The sequence below is a fragment of the Podarcis cretensis genome (genome assembly GCF_951804945.1).
Source record: "Podarcis cretensis genome assembly, chromosome: 8".
NCBI classification, from domain to species: domain Eukaryota; kingdom Metazoa; phylum Chordata; class Lepidosauria; order Squamata; family Lacertidae; genus Podarcis; species Podarcis cretensis.
Genome location: NC_137177.1, coordinates 25,938,180 through 25,962,412, shown reverse-complemented (window position 1 = coordinate 25,962,412; position 24,233 = coordinate 25,938,180). Strand labels below are relative to the sequence as shown.

General features: G+C 46.0%; 1 protein-coding gene and 1 long non-coding RNA gene across 2 annotated transcripts in view; one reads left to right on the top strand and one right to left on the bottom strand.

Moving 5' to 3' along the window:
* Positions 1 to 11,060, top strand: part of LOC307221792 — a 40,519-nt gene extending 29,459 nt beyond the window's left edge. The window contains exons 4-5 of the long non-coding RNA XR_013841521.1: positions 5,561 to 5,596; positions 10,676 to 11,060. This is a non-coding gene — a long non-coding RNA (uncharacterized lncRNA). The remainder of the gene's footprint in view (positions 1 to 5,560; positions 5,597 to 10,675) is intronic.
* A 1,677-nt stretch (positions 11,061 to 12,737) lies between these two features.
* Positions 12,738 to 15,709, bottom strand: ID3 (inhibitor of DNA binding 3). The gene is made up of 3 exons (XM_079989231.1): positions 15,289 to 15,709; positions 14,317 to 14,386; positions 12,738 to 13,563 (listed from the first exon to the last, which is right to left on the bottom strand). The coding sequence occupies exons 1-2, from the start codon at positions 15,613 to 15,615 to the stop codon at positions 14,330 to 14,332; spliced, it is 384 nt and encodes a 127-aa protein (XP_079845357.1). The 5' UTR covers positions 15,616 to 15,709; the 3' UTR covers positions 12,738 to 13,563; positions 14,317 to 14,329.
* Positions 15,710 to 24,233: the final 8,524 nt, after the last annotated feature.

The following is a 24,233-nucleotide window of genomic DNA, read 5'->3' as shown; positions in this document are numbered from 1 at the left end:
AGGAGATACCTTAAAACACAGAGAGATGTGTGCCAGTGTTGAGGAATGTACCCATAAATGTCCTTTAGTTGGCTCCAGACTTAGCTGAACAGCTTAGGTCCCACAGAAATCACTGAATCTACTTAATCACAGCTTAAGTCCCATTCATTCCAATGGGAATGCAGGCCAGCTAACTTATTCAGGGACTCAGCTGATCAATGCACCAAAGGAAAAGGACAAAGATTGGGTAGGATGGAATGCCTTTTGGCTTAGAAATTTGCCCAAGGTGGCCTCTTGGGCCCAATAGAGATGCCTGATGGTCCACTGCTCTGAGCTTCCTCACCACTGCCATAAACCCACAATCCAAACAGCCAGACACAACCTTCTCCAGTCGCATCACCAGGAACATAGGAAGCTGCCATATACCAGGTCAGATCATTGGTCCATCTTGCTCAGGATCACCTGTGCTGAGTGGCTCTTCAGGATCTCAGGCAGATGTTTTTCCCAGCTGTGAATGTTGTTGGGGGACTGACCTAGGGACCTTCTGCAGGCCCCAACACTGAGCCATGGCCCAGGAAGCTGGGCTCGTCCACCGGCTGTGCAGAGAGACCTGCCTTTGCAAATAGCACACAAAAAGGAATTATAGTAGGAGAAACGGCTAGGCAAAATGTGTGCATTAGTCAAAACTGCATACAAAAATGTGTTTAATTAGTTGAAATCCACACTAGAATGCTGAAGAATTTTCATGGTGGGGTTGTGTGGGTTTTTTTTTTTTTAAAGGTTCCAAATTAACTGCAGAAATCTGAGTAACTGGAAACTGGAAAAAATGAGAGAAATGAAATGGACAGATTCTTCTCTCTATTATCAAATGGATTTGGAAAGTGGTGGACTCTCTTTCAATGGAGGTTTTTAGGCAGAGATTGGATGGCAGGGATTCTTTATCTGTATTTCCCAGATTGCAGGGGGTTGGACTTTACTTATATCAGTACCTTCCGACGCTACAATTCTACGATCCTATGGAAGTGACGTTAGAGGCAGGGTGGGATAAGCACATAAGAAATCAGAACAATGTACTTCACACAGACCCCCTTCTCACATTGCCGCATCCTGCCCAGCTTTCAGCGCAAACAATTTACAGTTTAACTCTGGTTTCCAGGCTGCCTCAGAGCACTGAGATCAAGGGGACCCCTGTTCCTGTCTCATCCCACGCCCCCCACCACAAGCGCAATGAGGGGAACGTGGATACCTTTCTTGCGTCAGCGGCGCTTGTGCCTGATGCGTGTGCCATCCCACGCACCCCGTCACCTTGCTTCCTCTCTGGGCACTCTTTCCCTCTGCTGTAAGAAAGTGGGGGGGGGGGAGAGATCCCAGTGAGGCTGAAGAGATGGCTGTGTGCACCTAGCCTCCCCTTCAATCCCCCCCTCCCCCCCGCCAGGCAGAAACAGAGAGAGGCAGGTGCTTCTCCAAGCCACAGTGGGTGGATTCAGTCGCTTGGCTCATGGCAGGTTATTATGTGGGAGGAGGGGCAGTTTCGGGACCAGCCATTCAGGTTCTTGCAGGAGACCAGCCAAGACTTCGAGGTTCTAGTCCCAGCTGGGCACCTGACTCACTTTGACTAAGTCACTTAAGCCCAGAAGGTAAAGTTACACAAAGCAAGCACTGTCGTGACGTCCTGCCTCCTGAACCACATTCTTCAGGAGGAGTCAGCTTTCGAGTTACAACAGAGGTCCTTCTCACCGCTTCCCCTCTTCTGCGAGGACCAAACCATAAGGCTGCGAGGAGAGAGCAGGCAAAAGGAGCAGTTGGGGGACGTGGGACTAGTCCATTGCAGGGCACTGCCCCACAAGCCTCAAGCCTGCCTCAGTCAGCTCCTACTTGCCTCCCTTCTTACAACATAGCCAATGGCCCATTTAGTCCAGCATCCTGTTCTCGCAGGGACCAACCAGGGGAATCCACAAGCAGGATTTCAGCACCAGAGCACTCTCCCCTCCCGTGGCTTCAAGCATTTCAGAAGCACTGCTGTTTCCAGTTGTGGAGGCAGAGCATAGCTCTCATGGCCAGGAGCTATTGATACCCTTGTGCCCTCCATGAATTTATCTAATCAACTAAATGGGTGGCTGTCACTGACTCTTTCTTTCTTTCTTTCTTTCTTTCTTTCTTTCTTTCTTTCTTTCTTCCTTCCTTCCTTCCTTCCTTCCTTCCTTCCTTCCTTTCTTCCTTCCTTCCTTCCTTTCTTTCTTTCTTTCTTTCTAAATTTTTATTAGAAACTTAAACATAACATAATATCTGAAAACATAACATCCTTAATTTTTCCCCATTTTCCTCCCTCCCCCCACCCTCCCATAACCCCCCCCCCCGACTTCCCTCAGTTCTAATCTTCGGTTTCTCTATGAATGCTATTCTCTGCATGTTGCAAATTTGTATAAATCCTTAATGTCCTGATTATTCTTTCAACATTCAGCTTCATTGGATGCCCGTGAGTTCTAGTGTTATGAGAAAAATAAAAGAAAAGAAAACTTCTCCATCTGCTTTCTCCATGCCATGCATAGTTTTTATAAACTCTTATCATATCACCTGTCTAGCGGGTGACCCTGCCTTTTAGCTTCCTTCCCAGTTTGCCCTTGTAGAACTCAGCAAGGAATGGAATGGGACAAACCTAGAATTACAGTGGTACCTCGGGTTAAGTACTTAATTCGTTCCGGAGGTTAACCTGAAACTGTTCTTAACCTGAAGCACCACTTTAGCTAATGGGGCCTCCTGCTGCTGCCACGCCGCCGGAGCACAATTTCTGTTCTCATCCTGAAGCAAAGTTCTTAACCCGAGGTACTATTTCTGGGTTAGTGGAGTCTGTAACCTGAAGTGTATGTAACCTGAAGCATATGTTACCCGAGGTACCACTGTAGTCATTTTGACTTGTCATTGGCTCTGGCTCTATGTACTGTTGACCTCCCTGCTCCAGGGAAGAGTTATAGCACTAGTGTTCCTTATAAGTTTGCAGGAAGAGTTTGACTGAGTTTGGGAAAGGTGGCAGTGGCACTTAACACCCACCCACACCCACACACTCACAGTTCCTCTGTATTGCAAAGGGGGTACAGTCCAGTGGAGGTCTATACCAGATTTCCAGATGAACATGTTAATCAGTTCTCAATTGTTAATTTTTCATGGGTGACTCTCTCCTTATTAAACTTGCAATGTCCCATCAATTAGTCAGTCAAGTGGCAGGGTGGGCTCCAGCTCAGAAAAGACCTGGACAAACATTAAAAGGCATGATACTAGATAGAAGAGATAATAAACCAGTGTGGTGCAGCAACTGGAGTGTAGACCAGGAGCTGGCAGACCAGGGTTCAAGTCCCTACTAGTCCGCCATGAAACTCATTAGGTGACTTTGGGCCGGACACAGTCTCTCAGTTTGATCTACCTCACAGGTTTGCAGTGAGGACAGAATGGAGAGGGATCATTATTAATAATGTGCAAAGGTGTGGGTTTTTTGGGGGGTTTTGTGTGTGTGCACAAAACACTCCAACTCTGATGGTGCAACCTGGATTTGCCAGGATGTTATTTAATCCAACTGGAAAATAACAACAGTCTGGAAATGCCCTTATGCCATCTTCCTCTGGACACACAATCCCTGAAGCAGCAGCCACTGACAATTAAGCCACTAGACTCCAGCCCTCAGGATTGTGGCAGTCCTCTCCTGCTGATTTCTGAGGCGTTTGCTCTGTTCAGCTGTGTATCTCTGGACCTGGGTTTCTGGGAACTGCTGTGTACAAAGCAGAAGCAAAGTTGAGTCATGCTCCTTCCTGTAAAGTGCAACATTTGACTTGTGAATCTCACCCACAAGGGTTGTTATCTGCATCCCTCCCAATTTACCTTACTAAACAGGGAAAGCCCCTATTTTCTTCTATCTGTCCCTGATTAATCATTGTTCCTATTTTGCTTTGGGAGAATGCCTTCGCCTATTATTATTATTGTTATTATTATTATTTAATTTTATATAAAGTTTAAACAGAAAGTAGCAATAAAAAAGAAAGCACAGTTTTGACAAACCAGTTGTTGTTGTTTAGTCGTTTAGTTGTGTCCGACTCTTCGTGACCCCATGGACCAAAGCACGCCAGGCACTTCTGTCTTCCACTGGCTCCCGCAGTTTGGTCAGACTCATGTTTGTAGCTTCGAGAACACTGTCCAACCATCTCGTCCTCTGTCGTCCCCTTCTCCTTGTGCCCTCCATCTTTCCCAGGGTCTTTTCCAGGGAGTCTTCTCTTCTCATGAGGTGGCCAAAGTATTGGAGCCTCAGCTTCAGGATCTGTCCTTCCAGTGAGCACTCAGGGCTGATTTACTGAAGAATGGATACGTTTGATCTTCTTACAGTTCATGGGACTCTCAAGAGTCTCCTCCAGCACCATAATTCAAAAGCATCAATTCTTTGGCGATCAGCCTTCTTGATGGCCCAGCTCTCACTTCCATACATCACTACTGGGAAAACCATGGCTTTAACTATACGGACCTTTGTTGGCAAGGTGATGTCTCTGCTTTTTAAGATACTGTCTAGATTTGCCATCGCCTTTTTCCCAAGCAGTAGACGTCTTTTAATTTTGTGACTGCTGTCACCATCTGCAGTGATCATGGAGCCCAAGAAAGTAAAATCTCTCACTGCCTCTATTTCTTCCCCTTCTATTTGCCAAACCAGTAACAGAATGGTAAATAATGAAAACCGCTTCTCCTTCTTCCTCCCTGTCCCCTTTTCCTTTATGCTCAGATTTCAACTCCCTTGAATTGGAGCTCAGGGCGGTTGCAGGCTTGCAGAAACAAACTGGGTAATGTGGATTGAGTGTAGACACCCCCACCCCCCCACCCCCCGTTCCTGATGTGTGCAACAAGTGCAAATGTGACTTGAAATGCAGCAGGAGGGAACAACGACCTTGCTGTGTCGTAAGCCAGCCACTAATGTATACGTATCCTTAGACTGTAAACCTGTGAGCACAGGCTGTTTTGTTTCAACTGATTGTATGTCAGCCACTGAAGGAGCTTTTTAAATATGAACCGCAGGGTAGAAATACTCAAAATAAACAAACATTTAACCACTAGTGATTGAACAATTGATATCATCAGGCAATTAAAAGTTTAGTGAAATGGCATAATCATGACCCTGACTTATTCTTACATGTGAATATGTGGCAATGACGTGTCTCCTTTGCTTCCTCATCTGTAACACACTGGCCTGCTCTGAAGCAAACCCCTTGTGAAATATACCTCTTAGGTCAGGGTGAGGAAGAGGCAAAATAGGCGCATTACTTCTGATTCCATATACCGCCTGCCCTCCTTTTATCTGGTGACAATACATATAAATGTAGGATCTATGTAAGTTGCAGAAAATTCACAGGGGGAGTTACACCCCTACAGCCCCACACCCCCACCCTCACTGCCAAGATGGAACGGAAGAAGGCAAAATCCTGGCAGGGGCAGGTCCTTCATCTGCTAGGAAGGACCCCTGTTGTGGAGAGGTCTATAGAGACAGAGGTTTTCTCCATTCACCTGTTTGAGGAGAGATTTAAGGCTAATGTTCCTTTTTCCACCCCGCCAGGCATCCAACTGATGACAGGAAGACAAGAGTTCAAAGGTACCTACATCTGTGCCCGGGAAACAGCTTTCATGCCTACGTTTGGGGGAAAGTGTGGGTGGAACAGACAGTCTCTCCACTCCAAAGTGAGAGAGTTGCTTTAATTTGAACCAGTTTTCTTTCCCTGCAGGCTCTGTTGCCAGGTGGGTCCCACGACAGATACAAACATCAGGAGGGCTTTGCTGGATCTGGGCAGTGGTCCATCCACTCCAACATCTTGTCTCTCTTACAATGGACAATCTGGTGCCTCTGGGAAGCCCACCCAGTGTGGCACAAAAGTAGCCCTCTCCCCACACTGTAGCCTTCCCTTAATATTTTGGGAGTTTATTATTTTATTGTATTTCTATCCCACCTTCCCTCCAGGGAATTGAAGATGTCATACCAGGTTCTCCCTTCCCTCTCCATGTAATCCTCACCAATGACCCTATGAGGTAGGTTAGGCTGAGAGACGGTGACTTGCCCAGGATCACCCAGTGAACTTCATGGTTGAGTCAGGACTCGAACCTGGGTCTGAGCAACCCAGGTTCGAGTCCTGACTTAACCAGGAAGTTCACTGGGTGACCCTGGGACAGTCACTATCTGTCAACCTAACTTACCTCCTAGGGGGACTGGCAGCAGAATGTTCAAGTGTGAAGTGCTCTTGCTCAGAGTTCCAGCCAGCCATGCCGTCCTGTGATACTCCATTCCACCACCCGCTTCCAGTTTTCCATTTCCCCTCCAAGACTCAGGTCACGATGTTGTTGCCACTGAGCACTCTCAGTCCTTGCTGATCTGTTGTGGATTTTTTTTGTAACCCTCATTTTAAGACTTTTTTCCTAACTTCCCTGCCCTCCTCCAGTATTCTGCAAACCTCAGGGTTTCCCCAAACATGCCAAAATCTCTTCTCTCTGTGTGTGTGGTTCCATTTTGGCTCCATTGGCACTAGCACTCACACCTGAACATTGGAAACAGCATGAATGATAGACATCTCCTCCCCCACGAATTACGCTAATCTCTTTTTTAAACCATTTAAGCCAGCAGGCGTCACCACTTCTTGCAATAGCAAATTTCATCAGTTTGTGATACGTTGCATGAATCTATTGTTTGTCACGTGTGATTTGTATGTTGGCTACTGTTTCCTTCTGCTGGTTTTTAATAGGTTTCATTTTTATTGTAACTGTGTGTGCTTTATTGTGGTTAGCTGTCTTGGACAAAGACGGGATAATGTTTAAGGTAACAATACTTTAAAATAGATAAATACGGATGGGGGAAAATAGGTGCATTTGCTCATACTGAGGTGAGCTCTGTTGTGGTTCCTTTGCTAGTTCTCTGCATGCTCTCTGTCCTGCCCATTTATAGACCACATGAACACCATATCTTGAATGTCCATTTAAAGCACAAAATGGCCTCTGCCCAAGAATCCTGGGAACTGTAGAAGAGTTTGGATTTGATATCCCGCTTTATCACTACCCGAAGGAGTCTCAAAGCGGCTAACATTCTCCTTTTCCCTTCCTCCCCCACAACAAACACTCTGTGAGGTGAGTGGGGCTGAGAGACTTCAGAGAAGTGTGACTAGCCCAAGGTCACCCAGCAGCTGCATGTGGAGGAGCGGAGATGTGAACCCGGTTCACCAGATTACGAGTCTACCGCTCTTAACCACTACACCACACTGGCTCTGTAGTGTATTAAGGGAGGGATAGCTCAGTTCGTAGCGCATGAGACTCTTAATCGCAGGGTCGTGGGTTCGAGTCTCATGTTGGGTGAAAAATTCCTGCACTGCAGGGGGTTGGACTAGATGACCCTCACGGTCCCTTCCGGATCTACAGTTCTGTGAGGGGTAAGATTACAGTTCGGTGGAAGAAGCCAAGTGCTTCAAATGCCTGGTGTGAATGTGACCACAGAACAAAGTGACAAGTGTCAAAGCAGAAGTTGCTGCTTGGATTTCAGTACCACTTTTTGCCTAAACTTTCTTCGTCATTATGAAGAGTTGGGAAAGGAAGCAGGTGATATTCCTATCCTGTTTGGTGCTGGATAGTCAGAACAGGAGAAGGACCCTTCACCAAATGCCTGTCACAAGCCAACATCCTGTTATCACAGGGGCCAACCAGGTGCACGTGGGAAGCCCAGAAGCAGAACGTCAGCACAACAGCAGCTTTTCCAAGAGAATTGTATTCAGAGGCACACACTGATTCCATGATAGACTTCTCTCCCATGAATTTGCCTAATCCTCTTTCGAAGCCGTCCAAGTTGGTGCCTGTTTCTTGCGCGGGCGAATTCCATACTATGTGCTTAACTATAGAATAAACAGCTGGGAAGAACTTCCCCACTTGTCATGGATTGGGAAATTATGACAGCAAGAGAGAAAAAAAGAATCCTGAAAGCCAGGTAGAAAAGAGGTATCAGGATTACGGTTTGTCCCTCCATTGGCTGATCATCTTTTTAATAGCTCCAGGTTTGAAAAACAACGCGCTCCTGAAACGCAGTGAAGGTGGTTTTCTTAAGAGGTCTTTGCCAACAAGGAGTGGAGCTCTGGGTAACTGTTCATGCAAAACGGGGTGCATAGCAGAGATGCAGCTGTATCAGTTGTGCTCATTATCTACAAAACGTTGAAGAAAAGCAGCTTGGGGAGGAAATTTACAGTAGAGAAGGAACAGCAAGAAGGAGCTTAACTACTCACAACTTCTCTGTTCAAAATTACCCACTTGTGGGTTACTTTTCTTCCCAGAAAGAAGGGCAACTGGAGACATCGAACTAATTTTATGTGGGATGGAGAAGCCCAGAAAGAAGCTCAACAACTTCAATCCTAAAAAAAGGTCAACAGCTTGGTTGGCCCTCACGGCCCTTCACTTCATCAAATCTGGCCCTCTTTGAAAAATGTTTGGACACCACTGCTGTAAGGGAAAAGCAGCTAGCGGGAGGATTTGGAGTGGAGGGTAAAGGATTAAGCAACTACAGTGGTACCTCGGGTTACGTATGCTTCAGGTTACAGACTCCGCTAACCCAGATATATTATCTCGGGTTAAGAACTTTTCTTCAGGATGAGAACAGAAATTGTGCGGCGGCAGCAGCAGGCCCCATTAGCTAAAGTAGTGCTTCAGGTTAAGAACAGTTTCAGGTTAAGAACGGACCTCCAGAACAAATTAAGTACTTAACCCGAGGTACCACTGTAGTCTCCGTGTTGTATTTCTATTCCAAATTTTTCCCCTCCCAAATCTGCTGTCTAATCCCCCTCCCAAAAAATAAAAGAAGCAGTGAGGTTCTGTCTCTGCACATAACTAGTTTTTCAGAAAAAGCAGTTTTGCCTTTTTCTGAAGTTTATTGTATATTTTATTATGATTTTTTTAAAAAAGTACTACCCTGGGATAAGATTTTATGAAGGATGGCAGACAAATAGCTTACACAAAATAAATCAACACTTTGGGTGGGGCAACTGAAGACCTCGAACTAATTTTATGTGGGATGGGGAAGCCCAGAAAGGGAGATGAGAAATAAGGGGAAATGGATAAAGCAATGGAAAGAGGGAGGGGGGACCTTCTGCATATGTTCAGGGGTGTCAGAAGAGATGAGGGCACATCAAAAAAAGGGAGAGAAAGGGTGCTGCAATCCTGTTTTATCTGGGATTAATTATCCAAGAATGCAGTTTGACTTATTTCCGATTATGGGCATGTATAGGATTGAACTGCAAACCTCATACCAAAAGATAGAAGAAGGAACCGGCCAAAATCTCATCAACCCTCACTGAACACGTAAGATAAAGGGGGATGAGCTATGTCTGTTTCTAGCCATTGCTCTTGCCCCCAACTGAGTGGCACGAGGGCTGTTGCAAAATTATCATGAATGCCAACTAAATCCAATTGCATTGGAGTATAAATAACATAGCAGGCATGTCGCTGGCTTCAGACTAAGACTATCAATGGCTACTAATGCTGATGGCTCCGTTTTTCCTCTACTGTTGGAAAGCAGTCTGCCTTGGAATACCAGCTGTTGGCAATCCCATGCGCGGAGAGAGCTGTTGCGCTTGGGTTCCGCTTATGGGCTTCCCATAGGGATCCAGTTGATCACTGTGAGAACAGGATGCGGAACTAGATGGGCCACTGGCCTGATTCAGCAGACTCTTCTTATGTTCTTCAGTTGGTAAAGAATAGAAGTGGGTGGGAGAGGCTCTAGACCAGGGGTAGGCAAACTAAGGGCTGGGGGCCGGATCCGGCCCAATCGCCTTCTAAATCTGGCTCGCACATGGTCCGGGAATCAGCGTGTTTTTACATGAGTAGAATGTGTCCTTTTCTTTAAAATGCATCTCTGGGTTATTTGTGGGGCCTGCCTAGTGTTTTTACATGAGTAGAATGTGCCCTTTTATGTAAAATGCATCTCTGGTTTATTTGTGGGGCATAGGAATTTGTTCATTTTTTTTCCAAAATATAGTCTGGCCCCCCACAAAGTCTGAGGGACAGTAGACTGGCCCCCTGTTGAAAACGTTTGCTGACTCCTGCTCTAGACAAATGTGAACAGGGTCCTATTTATTATTATTATTCACTCTCTGAAGTCCTGCAGCTTTTATGCCGCAGAGAAACAGCATTCCAACACATCATTAACCATGTATCCCTCTCTACTGAAAAGGCCACCTGGGCAGTCTGCTTTAAACCCAGGGGCCATATCATTTCATTAAGCACTAACTTGTTGTCTAGCTGTTGACCACCTTTGATTGGCCCAGAGAGTCTCCTTTACCAGCCTACAGAATCTGCTTTGCTGTTTTCACTAGCGACACAAAGGTCCACCAACTACATCCAGGTGTGAAAACAGTGGCTATGAAGGTGGAACCAAATGCAAATGGGGCAGAGCTACTTTCCTTCCACATCCCATAAGCTGCACACATTAGGTGTGTATCTACATCTTAAGTTACTGCGGATCAGGTATTCCACCTCAAAACTCTTAAAACTGTGCAAGGACTAACTCAAAGGCCACTGGTTAAGGCTGCAACACTTACCTGGCTGCACTTAATGTTATTTAGTTAATGCACTTACCCGGCTGCACTTACCTGGGAGTAAATTCAACGGGACTTCTGAGTAATCCTAATGCACTGCAATATCTCCCATTTTACAGGTGAGCAATACCAAGGCTAAGTGATTAGCAGAACGTCAGCCATCCCAGAAATTTAATTTAAAACAAAACAAAACAAGGCCCTATTGTTCAACCTGTCAAGAGTCATAAATTTAAGCAGATTCCCTGTAAATCAGAGAAGTCTACCAGTAGATCCCAGTCTACCCACTTGATAATATACCAGGCATGCCCAACTCCCAAGAGACTGCCATCTACTCTCACTATAAAAAAACTGGCAGTGATCTACCCATTGGATTGACCAAAGTTGTTGAGCTTTTTGGGGGGAGGGGATCAATCAGGAGCACGTGATCGAACAGGATCGCCCAGAGATCAACCGGTAGATTGCAATCAACAGGTTGAACGTCCCTGATATATACAATCCCTACTGAAACTGGAGTGACCTGCTCAGCACTAATCACTGAATGTTAGCTAAGCAGAGGTTGGAACAAAGATCTATTTGCACAACTGACCATCGTGGCTTCAGAATATACTGTGATTCCAGAGAATCACGAGCATATCAAGTACAAGTATTGGTTGGATGACACTGTATTTTTTTAATTTAAAAAAAAACAACAACCACCCCACCTTAAGCAATCGTGTACCACATAGAGCAGTGAAAAAGCGCTTTGACTTCCAATGACCTAAAGTGTTGCAAAGGCAGAGAGGTATGCTTTGCACTGGCCTGTGCCAGCAAGACAATCAGGCTAAGACTGGCAGATGCTCAGTTGAAGAACTGCAATAGATCAGTAACTGCCGGCTGCTTTGCCAACTTTCAACTAGGCGTAAATTCCCAGCCTGCAACTGGCAGCTACCTTGGGATCTTGCTCAGCTTTGCCATTTAAGCATGGGAGAATGATTTACTAGTTCAAACTAGGTTTTTTTGTGGGGGGGGGAACAGTGGAATTCACCCTTACACCCCCAAGAGAAATTACTTTCCTTTACAGAGGCTGTATTATCAAGTTTTACCCGTGCATAGGCAGAAGAAATACAATGTTGACGTCTGGAGTGCATGTGCAAGTGGTCAAATGCAACCACTTAGTATTATGTCCATGCTGCAGATGCAAGGACTGAGGCAGAGACCCAATTGTTGTCTTAAGATTACCTAGTGAGTTCAGAGATTCAAACCAGGGACTTAACAGCTTCTTTTTTCATCACCCAACACCAGCTCAAAGAGTGCCTTCTTTTTATGCTTGCTTGTTAACACTTCTCACTGTTTAACTCACCCATCAAGAGTTCTGGATTAAATATGAATTAACTGTACAGTTGTTTATATGTTGCTTCCACAAGCCATGACTCTATAACACCCATCCCAGGATCCCTTGGAGAGCTGTGTTAATTGTGCTTCCCAACTGCACCCCAAAAATATTGGTGCCGTAAGCAACTATGTGGGTGGTTCGTGCAGCTGGTACAGCCCTGTGTTTGTCTCATTTCCACACAACTCCATTAGAATGGCATCTCTGTTGAGCGCCAGCTGCCTCAGAGGCTCCCTAAACAGTTTCAGTTGAGAACACCTTCAGTTGCTGCCTACAGTGCACACAAGTTGTTTTAACACCATCAATAACATTTGCAATATTGTTTATAGCTGGTGCAGCCAATTCCACCTAGCAGATAACTGGATGTTTTCCTCCAAGGCTTCAACACTCATCAACATTTGCCTTCTTTTGTTGTTGTTGGATGTTAAAGGCTACTGGAGTGGTCAAAACGAGGCAGCAGCCATTGCACCTATTTTAGGAAACTGCAGTTGCTGCAAGACAAGAGTTTCCAAGTTTTAAGGGGATTATAATCTGTAGGATCTTCAGATCAGCCATCACCAACCTGGTGGGAGTCCCATTTTGGGGACTACAGATCCCACCAAACCCAGCCAACACAACCATACTGGCCAGGGCTGATGGGAGTTGTAGTCCAAAAAATCTGGAGGACACCAGGTTGGGCCAGGACGGCTCAGAATACCTCAAGTGTTTATAAAGAGATGTGAAAGGTGATGGTGGTGTTCTGGTCTAAGAAGTTTTTCCCCCCTCCCAAAAAGATTTCAGATTTTTTTTTTTTAAAAAAAACCAGCTTAAAATTTATTATGTAAGAAACTTTTATAAAAAGTTTTTTTTAACCAAAGGAAGTACAATTCATGGATGCAGAAATTAACCTTCCTGCCAGAAAAGGTACATGTGTTCTCTCTATTATAGAGTTCAACAATAAAAACCATGAGGCAAAACAGCCCCAAGACACCTCAGTTTTCATGTTCTTGAAAGTCCCCTTCCACCCCCCCAAAATGATGTTAAAAAAACTATAATCCAAAATATACATACAAGCTGCATATCTGCAAAGTTTTTTTTTGTTGTTGTTGCCCTTTTTTCTGAGCAAACGACAGATCGGTCCACATTTGTCACAAGTTGTTGCAATGTTGGAAGTGTGCGATTTCACTAAGAAATCTCTCGACCAGGATCAACGCGAAAAATCTGATGGCTCAGAGCTTTTAAAAAAAACAAAAACCGTCCCGACACACACACACACAAACAAACCCCACAAAGTTTCTTCTTGTGCAATACAGCAATCCGATAGTTAAATCTGAGAGTGGATTAAAAGGTGGGCTTGCTTTCAACCCGCCTGCCCCCCTCCTCTGGCCTGCAAATTTTGTTTTCAGGCAGTTGGAGGAGAACAACAGATTGAGGGCAGAAAGTTGTTTCTGGAAGTCCAGTCAAGGCATCTGAAACTGCCAGGCAAGACCCATGTTCCACAGTTTATCTGGAAGATAATGATGGAGGTCTCTCCATTACTGGATGCACGGGGTTAAAACATCAGATCCTTTCCCCACTCAAGATCTTTTTTCTCTCTCCTCTTCTTCTATCTTCTGTCTCACTGGAGAGAACCAAGTGTCAGGATCCCACACCTGCAGTCTGAAAAAAGGGGGAGGGAGGGGGAGGAGGCGGGAGAGAAAGACATGTCAGTTTCAGCAACAGATCAGAGGCAGGTCTGCAGACATCCTGGCGCCAGAGAGGAAGCTTCTATTTACCTCCAGCTGATAAGGAATCAGGAGCCAACACTCTAAGCTGGAGGTTTGCTAATTGGCACCAAAAATCTAAAGCAGGCGGGGCAGCAGAGGGTGGAATGAAACGGACCCTTCTGTTTTCTAACTTTCTGCAGATGTATCTAAAATTACAGATTCTGAGGGAGGGGACAAACTCTTTAGTGGTGTCTTCCAGACTTTAAAAAAAAAAGAGAGAGAAGACAGAAGAGGGGGGAGAAGAGAAGAGAGGGAGAGAGAAAGAAGAAGAGTGCCTCTTGATTCACTGATTTCAACAGGGCTGTTTAAGCAGCTGCAGAGACTTAAAGCTATAAAAAGAATGACATTGTAAAAATAATGACTCCATTTACAGGCAAAAGCATGGAGGCATCTGAGGCTGCTGCCTTATTGCCAAGCAGTGACAAGGGGCTCTAAAGACCACAATCTGTTCCAGGGAGGGCAGTCAAGTAGGACTACTCTCGAGTAAACATTGGGGTGCAAATCTAGATTTCTAGACTGACTGTAGGGTTTTTAAAAAATATTTTGGTGGTTTTTTAATAAAAACCTGCTTGATGACCAGGGAAGTGTCTTGCTGGTTGAGATCGGGGCTGGAGGAAAAATAATTTGGGTATTTCTTGGCTGTTACCTGTTTTAAGAGGTTAGTGGCAGAGATTCCTCTCCTCTTTTGAGCAAAGTTCTGATGCCAGCTCTGCAGCCTATGGGAGAAGGGAAGAGAAGTGTTAAGGAGATATTGAGTTCACAGTTTAATATACGCCACATGATACAAAAAAATAAAGATTTGGAACAGTGAGTAAGTAGTCTTTGAGAATGGGTTTGCTGCACACAAGACCATGATCCTTTTGACTTTTCAGTGGGATTTCTGCTGAGCAACACCTATTGACTGACAATGCAAGCCTAGCCTCGTCAGAAGTCCCACTACATTCAACAGGGTTTACTCCCAGGAAAATGCCTCAGATTGCAGCCTGGACAGCAGTGCCAATTCAATTTTCATCAAATGTCCTTAGGATCAGAACCCAAGATTGCTATCTTGGATCCTGCTCAAGTAGTCCCACTGAAACTGGGATCCCAAGCACTTTATTAAGATTAAAACCCCCCCCCCAACAAATAAATACAGTGGATCTTCTTTTGGAGGTAAAACATTTAGGATCGCAGTTTAGACCCCGCTGACGGCACAGCTGTCAGCGGAACCAAAAGCGTCCATAAATCCCTCCCTCCCCACACATATGGCAGAGAAGAGCGCAAACTGTGCGCCTACTCCCGAGCAAGCAAAGTACTCCCGCAGCCCGTTTACGATAGGACTCCACAGCCTTAGAGGCGCACGCAGTTTGCTCAAGGCTGGATAGCGCAAAGGACGGATTATCTCGCGACCCACTGCAATTTGCCTTACAGCGCTCTGCGGACCGCAGGCAGGACGACGCGGCTCCCGCTGGTGCCCGTTAGATCATTACTTTAACTCATAACCCAAATTAGCCTAGATGGCGCGTCTATAGTAACAGCATTTTCGCCGGCTCCCCCCCCCCACCCCTCAACCTTGTGTGCGCCCACGAAGGCTCCCTGGGTTTTCGCCCCCTCTTCCTTCTAAGGGAAATCTCCTTACTTTTAAAGAGAGTAGGGAAGTCTCGGCTGCGGACGGATCTTGCCCCTTCTTCGCCTGCTCCTCCAGCACGATCTGCAGGTCAAAGATGTAGTCGATGACGTGCTGCAAGATTTCCACTTGGCTGACTTTGGTGCCTTGCGGGATCCCTGGCACCAGCTCCCGCAGCTTGGAATAGCAGTCGTTCATGTCGTAAAGGAGGTTCATGGGCTCCTCCAGAGCCGGGCTCTTGTTGTTCGTTCCCCGGGTGATGGCGAGGCTCTGATCTGAGAGGCAGCACACGGCTTCGTAGCAGCTCCTGACCGATCTGACCGGGCTGATGGCTTTCATGGCAGCGAAGGAGGAGAGAGGGATGAGAAGCGAGCGAGCGATACTGCCGCTTGCTTGCTTGCCGGCCGGGTTAATTCTCTATTGTGCACACACAGAAGATGCTTCTTTGCAAAAAAAGCGAGGGCTGTCACCCAGCTCTGCTTTTATAGCCGAGTGTGAGCGCTCAAGCCCGCCCGCTGATGCAAATGAGCCACTGCGTTCCCCCTCCCACTCCCCTTCGCTCTGATGACAGCGAAAATGTTGGAATGGAACGTTTACAAGATGGTTAAACTGCAAAACAGGTTTCTATTGGCTTCGGCTGACACCGAATAGCAGAGGACATCAAAGGAATGAGGAAGCTCTGATTACAAAGAAGGAGGGGCCAGCTATCAAAAGCGCTTCCTTCCTTCCCTCCCCCTTTCGCTCTCTCTATTCCATTCAATTAAACAGTTTAAATTCGAAATGTGTGCAATTCACCTTGTCCGATTTAATTCTTATATTTGGGTATGATTATTAGTCTTATAAAGGGGGAGGGAGGGAGAGCTATTGTGCCGAGAAAAAAAGGGCACATTTTTCTATTACTGCTTTTCTGCCTTCACCCAGCCCTTAAAACGTTCAGGAGCCATAAATCCCATCACGGCAGAGAAATTTCCCAAGGTTTTAGATTTTTCCCCCTCCTCCTCCTCCTCCTCTTCAGGGTTTGGGGGAGGGAATCTTGTAAGGACTTAGTGCCGCCTTGTTCCTCAATTTGCTACTCATAAGACCTCCAGACTTTCTGGCGTCAGGAATTATCTTGTGACCAAGTTAAAAAAAAAAATTAATTGCGGGAAAGCTGAGGCTACGATGGAGAAAGCAGATTTGAGCCAGCAATAATGGTAGTGAAACGTGTGTGAGGGAAGGGGGGGGCGGCGGAGGAGATGATTATGGGGAAATTACTTACAAGTCATAATTTACTTGATAAACAAATAAACAGGCACACAAAAATCCAGGCAAGACATTGCTAAGATATTTTAGGACAACAGGATTATTTTTCCGACTGAAAAGAAAAAGCGGGCAGGAAAGAGGAACTTTGGCCCATCTGAATTCCCTGTCCTACATACCTGAACAATATATGTGTTTGGGAACCCATTAAATGGGCTGTAATCCTGTGCACATTTGCATGGAAGTAAATCTCATAGGGGCTTATTTCCAAGTAGACAGGTATATATAGAGAGAGGTCCTTTTAAATCTGCTTTTCACTTTAACTGTTGATTTTAATCATATTTTTAAATACATGCCTTACACTTTTTCTTTATTGACTATTTTAACTCTCTTGTTGACCACGTAGAGCTTCTATGTACAATCAAGTGGTATATAGCTTCTGTTAAATAAAATAAATAAAAGGATGGTGCTTTGTGAATATATTGGGTTGTATCCAGTCAGTGGGACTTGGGTCACAATGAATTTGAGGTTCACAGAATCATAGAATTGTAGAGCTGAAAGGGGTCCCAGAGGTGATCTAGTCCAGCCCCCCTGCAATACAGGAATCTCAGCTAAAGCATCCGTAACAGATGGCCATCATGAGTTTTCAACAGAACAAGCTGCTCCAGAGAAGCGGACACGGAGCAATGGTTCCAAACTGCAAGAAAGAAGATTCCACCTAAACATTAGGAAGAACTTCCTGATAGTAAGAGCTGTTTGACAGTGGAATTTGCTGCCAAGGAGTGTGGTGGAGTCTCCTTCTTTGGAGGTCTTTAAGCAGAGGCTTGACAACCATATGTCAGGAGTGCTCTGATGGTGTTTCCTGCTTGGCAGGGGGTTGGACTCGATGGCCCTTGTGGTCTCTTCCAACTCTATGATTCTATGATTCTAAGCAGGTCCAAATGGCCATTATGTGGGAATCTGCAGCAATAGCTCTTCCACCTTGCACAAGCTCATACAAATCTTTTCACCAGGCACCCAAGTGAGTCAAATTAAGATGTACACACCATACATTGAAAGCTCTCCCCCCCCCCCATTTTTTTTAACTGGGAAATGTAGTTTATACCCCACGGAGCTACAACTCCCAGCACCCTATTCCCCTCACAGACCCACAGTTCCCTGAGAAGAGGGATTCATTGTTAAACCACTCGGGGAACTGTGGCTCTGGGAGGAGAATAAGGGTCTCTTAACAACATTTGGTGCCCTTAACAAAGTACAGCTCCCAAAATTATTGGGACTGTTTAACATGCTTTGGATGCTTTTGCTGAGATTCTCGCATTGCAGGGGGCTAGACTAGAAGACCCTTGGGGGCCCCATCCAGCTTTACAATTCTATGATTCTAAGTGGTTTCACACTGCTTTAAATGCATGGGGTCAATGCAGCCTCACTTGAAAGCCCACTATTGCAAAGAATTAAGGTTGGGGAACCCTTACCGACTCTCAGACCATTGTCCCTGACCATTGGCCATGGTGACTGGGTCTGATGAGAGTTGGAGTCCAACAAAATCTGGAGGGCCACAAGTCCCCCCCCCAACTCTCTTGAAGATCTTGCTTGAGGATGTTGATACAAACGTATTGCCCTTTGTTCAGAAGCAGCATTGGGCCAGACAGTGCGGGCCATGTAGGGCAGATCAGCAAATGATGCCACCCCCTGAAGCTGAGATACACTGCACCTAGGGCGGACCAGGCACCTTCTAACATTTACAGTGGACACTCGGGTTGCGAATGTGATCCGTGCAGGAGGCACGTTCGCAACCCGCAGCGTTTGCAACCTGCAGCGCCGCGTCTGCGCATGCACGGGTCACAATTTGGCACTTCTGCGCATGCACAAAGCACGATTTAGTGCTTCTGCGCATGCGCAAGTGCCCAAATCCGGAAGTAACCCGTTCCGGTACTTCTGGGTTTGGCACGGTGCACAACCTGAAAGCGCACAACCTGAAGCGTCTGTAACCCAAGGTATGAGGGATTTTAGTAGGTGTTGTTCATTTACAAGTGTGACCTGCTGAAATCGCAATGGTTAAAAGATGCAAGATCCCTGTCCCATTTGCATCTGGCCACCCTCATAAGGGTACAAGGCTAGCCAGGTTGAGGGAGGAAAACTTAAAGCTGAAAATTGGGAGGATCCAGCAGAGACAAGAGGAAAGCAATTCTTCTCACAGCACATTGCTAAACTATGGAACTCACTTCCACATGAAGCAGTGATGGCCACCAACTTGGATAGCCATCCAAGAGAATTAGATAAATTCATGGAGGAGGATGCTACTAGCCATGACAACTACATTATTCCTTCACTATCAGAGATGGTCTGCCCCGGAGTGTGGGCTGCTATGCTCAGATCCTGCTTTCAGGCTTTCCATAGGCATCTCGTTGGCCATGGCGAGAACCAGGTGCTGATCTGTCAGGCTCTTCTCATGTTCCTAAACCCCTCAAAACACCTTCCATGGGATAAAAATACAGGCGGTGACCATTTTGCACATGTGCAACTGCTGATGCACACGTTGCTTTTGGCCCCAGAAGGGGGCAGAACCGGGTGGGGTGGAATGAGCTTATGTGTGACCGCTGACGCACACAATGACCCGGACAATGCAACCCTCACACAAATGGGGAGTTGCCTGTACAACAACAATAATAGTTTACCTGTCTTGACACCCAAGAGTAGCTACCTGAGGCCACCACCTCACCATACCTAATGGTAGGTGGACTCAGATACACATTTTGAACAATGAGCAGATCCCACATTAAGGATGGGCATTCGCCCAGAAAAGTGGCCTAAACAATAGATGCAGTAAATGCCAGGATTTGTCACTTGGGAGATAGTGAGAAGCTAAACTCCCTACATTAGGAATCGGGAACATTTTTACAGCCTGAGGGGCACATCCACTTTTGGGAAGGCCACATGGCTGGGGAGGCAAAAGTCCAGGGAGCCATGATAGTAAATTTTAACTTTATCCAGGCAAGAAACAGTCATCATTTGAGTCAAGGACACATTCCAGCCAGACAAAAACACTCCAGGGGAAGTGAAGCAAGGCTGGTGATGGGGTTTGGTCTGGGTGAAGTGGATGTAGCAGCCTGGAGTCCTGGGTTTGGATTTTGTGTTTGCCTCTTTGTGGCTGACCCTGCTTAATCCTAACTGAACAGAGGAGCAGCATCCATGGTACTGAAGTGTAAGCACTGAGAAGCTGAGCAGCAGAGCCAGGCTAGGCTCCACCAGGCCTCCTCTCCCCTCAACTGTCACCTGGGGCAGCCATTTTCATCAGGCTGCCTCAGTGTGAGAGATAGGAAGCAGGGTTCATTGCATCCGCTTTGCTGCAGCCCATCAGGAACCTCCTGGCTCTGAACTATGCCAGCTGGTTTATATGGAACAACTGTATAGAAATCAGTGCCTGCATTTTGAGTTTTATTTTTCCTCTTCTCTCCTTGTCCCTTGCCCTTGCTTGCTAGTTAGTTACCATAGTTAGTTAGTTAGTTAGTTAGTTAGAATGTAAACTTGTGGGTAGGGAGCGTCTTGTTTTGATTTCATGTAAGGCACTTTGGAAAACTTTACAGTGGTACCTTGGTTTTCGAACATCTCCGTTGATGAACATTTCGGTTTTCCAACGCCATCAACCTGGAAGTAAATGCTTCGGTTTTCAAATGCGCCTCGGAAGTCGAACCAGAAACGCAGCTTCTGTATTGAGTTTTCCTTCTGTTTTCAGGCTTCTGTACTGTGTTTTCAGTTTTTGAACATTTCGGAACTCGAACGGTCTTCCTGAACGGATTACGTTCGAAAACCGAGGTACCACCATATTGGTCAAAGAACTCTAAATAAATAAAATAAGGACCGGGCAGAGAGGCCCGAAGGATCACATTTGGCCCCCAGATCACAGGTTCCCTAGCTCTGTCCTTTCCCACAAACTACAGGTCCATGGGTTCTTTAGTTCCTGCTGGTTTTTCCTGTGCATTGGCAGAAGAAGCCTGCGGGTTCTGGGCATCCAAATGACAGCTGAAGGAGGTGGGTAGATATTATAATAAGCCGTGGGAGGGGGCATCAATGTCTCAAGGGCAGTGACAGCCAGTGCTGCTGGTAGGTAGAGACTCCCAGAACATGTGGATGTAATTAAGGGAGGCCTCTGGTCTCCAGAGTGCATATAGGAACCGATCCTAGATCGGAGACCAAGGGATAGTGTCCAAAGGCCATTTGCCTCTTGGGTATAATTAATATGCATCTGTGCCGTACCACCATGACTGGCTATAAATACAAATCAGGCATCTGGAAATTTAAGAAGCTTAAACCAGAGACAGGGAACCCAACCCTCCAGATGTTGCACTAGACCTGACCGCTGGTCATGCTGGCTGGGGGCTGATGGGAGTTGTAGTCCAGAATTAGAGACACAGGGTAGTCACCTGGCTGAAGACAACTTTTGAAAATGTTGTTTTAGAGTCAAGAAGGAAAAGGCACCTGGAATAAATTATGCCTGCCCACTAGTAGAGCATTCACCAGAATACCTAAACTCAAATTTAATTTCCCAACTGCTCTCCTATCCCATCCCACAGCTGGCTTTTTTAAAAAAAGAAACAAACCAAAGTTTCCCCCTTTCTTTCTTTTTTGGATTCAATTCCTTTTAGCCAGGCTTGCACTCTTTCTCTCTCTCTCACTCTCTCTCTCACTCACACACAGACCACATTGTGTATACAATTAATCGTGGTCAATTTCTATATTTTTTACCCTGTTTACATTTTGCAATTTAAAAAATCATGTTTTGCTTGGTGGGTGCTTTGGTGCAGTGGGTGGAGGGGGGGGGAGAAACTCTTCTTCCTAAATGACTGAGCCTGTGTTACTGAAAAACTTTTAAAAGAATGTTTAGCATGCAAACTTGCTGTCCAAAGCAATGAATGGGTTTGGGGTAACCCAACAGATCCCTCTTTCTTCCATTCTTTTCCTTAGATCCTGCCAGTTTTTGTTTTTTGTTTAACTCCTAACCAAAGAGGCAATTTTATTTTGGTTTTGATTTCTAGAGGTCCTTCATTCTCTCCAAGTGGAAATCACAACTTCCAGTTCTGTATGCTCTTGAATTGTTTGCTACCTTTCGAAACTATAATCTAGCGCTTTCTTCCGCTTGTGAGGACAAGGATTTTATAACAACCCTGTTCATGATTACTTGGAAGTCCTGTTGATTTCAGTGGAAGCCGCTCCTCAGACGTAAGATTACAGCCCTGCAGCTTTTCAAATCAAGTCAGTTCCTAAACCCAGGCATACAATACTTGCTACATATTTACATATTTTTATATGTGGGTTTATCCCACCCACATTACTGTCCATTGTTCCTTGAAACCCTTAAGACTACCCACCCCATTCCACACATTAACCGCTTTGGTGTAGCGGTTAATAGTGTCGGACTCGGACCTTGGGAGACCAGGGTTCGAATCCCCGCTTGGCCATTAAGCTCGGCGGGTAACCTCGGCCCAGTTGACTGCTCTCACTCAGCCTAACCTACTTTACAGGGTTGTCATGTGGATTAAATGAGGAGAAGGCGAACCATGTGCTTTACCTTGAGCTCCTTGGGAGACAAAGGTGGCATACAAATGCAATTGATCCATAAGCCTTGAACAGCCCTACAAATGCAGCTTAACAGGAATCCCATGCCGTTTCACACAATGCTCCTATTATTATTATTTTAGCACAGCCCACCCCGTGCATGTTTACTGGGAGGCAAGATTCCACTATGTGCAAGGGGGCTTGCACTGTGTGCATAGGATCGAGGCCTTAAATCTTTTCTAAAACTCGTTTCTAATTTTGTGAGTGATCAGATTGAAATATCTCCCCAGGGCTGATGGCACCAAACCCAAGTTTCCTTCTCTTTGAAGTGTGTGTGTGTGTGTGTGTGTGTGTGTGTGCACGCGCGCGCTTGTGATCGCGCTTGTTTGGCTGTTTAGCAAGGCTGCTTCTCAGTGCATCTGAACTCCCTGTTCCCACTGCCAGCTCCCTTTTCCCCAGTCCTGCAAGCGTTTCCCCCTTCCCTCCCTCCCTCCCTCCCTTTCTTTCTTTCTTTCTCTTTTTTTATGAAAGGATGTCATTAAGGCTTTTGTTTGAACTGTTTTTGTTTAAGTACTTTTCTCACAATCCTATTTTTTGTTGAGGAATCCGCTCCCTTTGCCCAGCTGTGTCCCTGTCCCTCCAGCTGTGTTGATCTAACTCGCAGCTCCAGACAGCCTGGCGCCAGCCTTGCGAACGTCATGCGTTCACACAGGGATGCGTGGCCAAGGCAACCTCGCCGCCGCCATAGGCACCGAACTGGAACCTCGCCGCGAGGGCCAATGAGGAGAGGGCGGGGCGGGGCCTCGGGGCTCGCGGGGGCGGGGCTTCCCAGGAGTAGGGGAGGAAATCGGAGCAGCAGAACGAGAGAGGCGTGGCCGGGAATAAGTCGAGGGAGGTTTTCTCGCAGATGGTTTGCGCCTTTCTTCTTAAAAGCTTTGAATTCTTCTCTTTTTTTATAAAGGAAAAAAGCTAGACAGTCTGTTGGGGCCATAAAAACCATTTTTGAGGCTTTATTTTCCCTTTTCCTTGAGAGCATCTCTTTTACCCGGCAGATAGCATAGGCATCTATTTCTATATATTCCAGAATTATGAGTTTTAATCATTTACCACACGCAAATTTAGGTCAGTTTGGCAAACTTCGCTTTCTTGGCTTTCGGAGTGATGCTGATAGCCCCGCTATTGCCTCCAAGGCTCTAGGGTGCAATGACTGAACAGCGAGGCTGGCTCGCCAGGAGAGGAGTCTGTATTGCTTGCAGAACTGCGATTTGTCCTGAAAGCAATTTTGATCAAGACCCTCCACTAGCTAAAATACATATACTGTATACATAAGTGCAGCCTTCTTTAGCACAATCTACTCCTTCCCCCCTTACCTAGCTCCATTCTCTGAAGAGCTTTCTAGCCTGCAGCTGACTGTCCTGTTGTCCAGCCATTTCTCCACCCTATATATATTTTCACGCTGACCCCGTCCCCTTTCCAAACCTTAAAACTAATCCATTTGCCGCCCATTCTTTACCCTCACCGAGTCACCTATGTCTCTGAAAATTGCCTCTCAATAGGAATCCTCCCCCCTCCCCTTTTTTTCAAATGTTACTAGAAAGTGACCAGCTGGGCCTTGTATTACAAGCGGACTTTTAAGAGCCTCCTAAAATGTTTAAAAGCAAAAAGCATGGAGGGGGCAGGATATGAACACATTCGAGACAGTTGGATTCCAAATGCAATCATGGATTTTCACCCCCTTCCAACAATCCCTCCCCCCCCCCCCTTTCAGAAGGTTTTGACGGGCAGGTTTGGAGTGGAAAGCAGAAGACAATAAGAGAGGGCAGCAAAGTGGGAGTACATATCTTCCGCAGATGCTGATCATACCAGTCTAACCTCAACTTCTTGGAAAGGGATGCCTGCTCTGGCGGTTGCGGGGGGGGGGGGGAGTTCTTGTTCGCAAAGCTCCAAAAAACTGAAGATTCCTGGCAGTTTTGCAACCAAGGAAATGATGCTAAATACAAGTGAGAAATGGTTCCAGCCCTGGCAAACTCTAAATAGGGAACTTCTTCCTCCATAGTCATCTGGATTAACTTTCTCTCTTGGAAAAAAAAAGTGCCTGGCTTTCAGAGGATCTGTCGACTTCTGGCAGGCCAATTTTTACTTATTTTTCCAAACCCAGAGGGAAA

What these genes read in the sequence shown, in the direction of transcription:
- ID3 (XM_079989231.1), bottom strand. Translation starts at nt 15,615, where the DNA reads ATGAAAGCCATCAGCCCGGTCAGATCGGTCAGGAGCTGCTACGAAGCC. An exon ending in CTTCCCTACTCTCTTTAAAA is followed by an intron (nt 14,387 to 15,288) that starts GTAAGGAGATTT and finishes CTTCTCCCATAG; the next exon opens with GCTGCAGAGCTGGCATCAGA.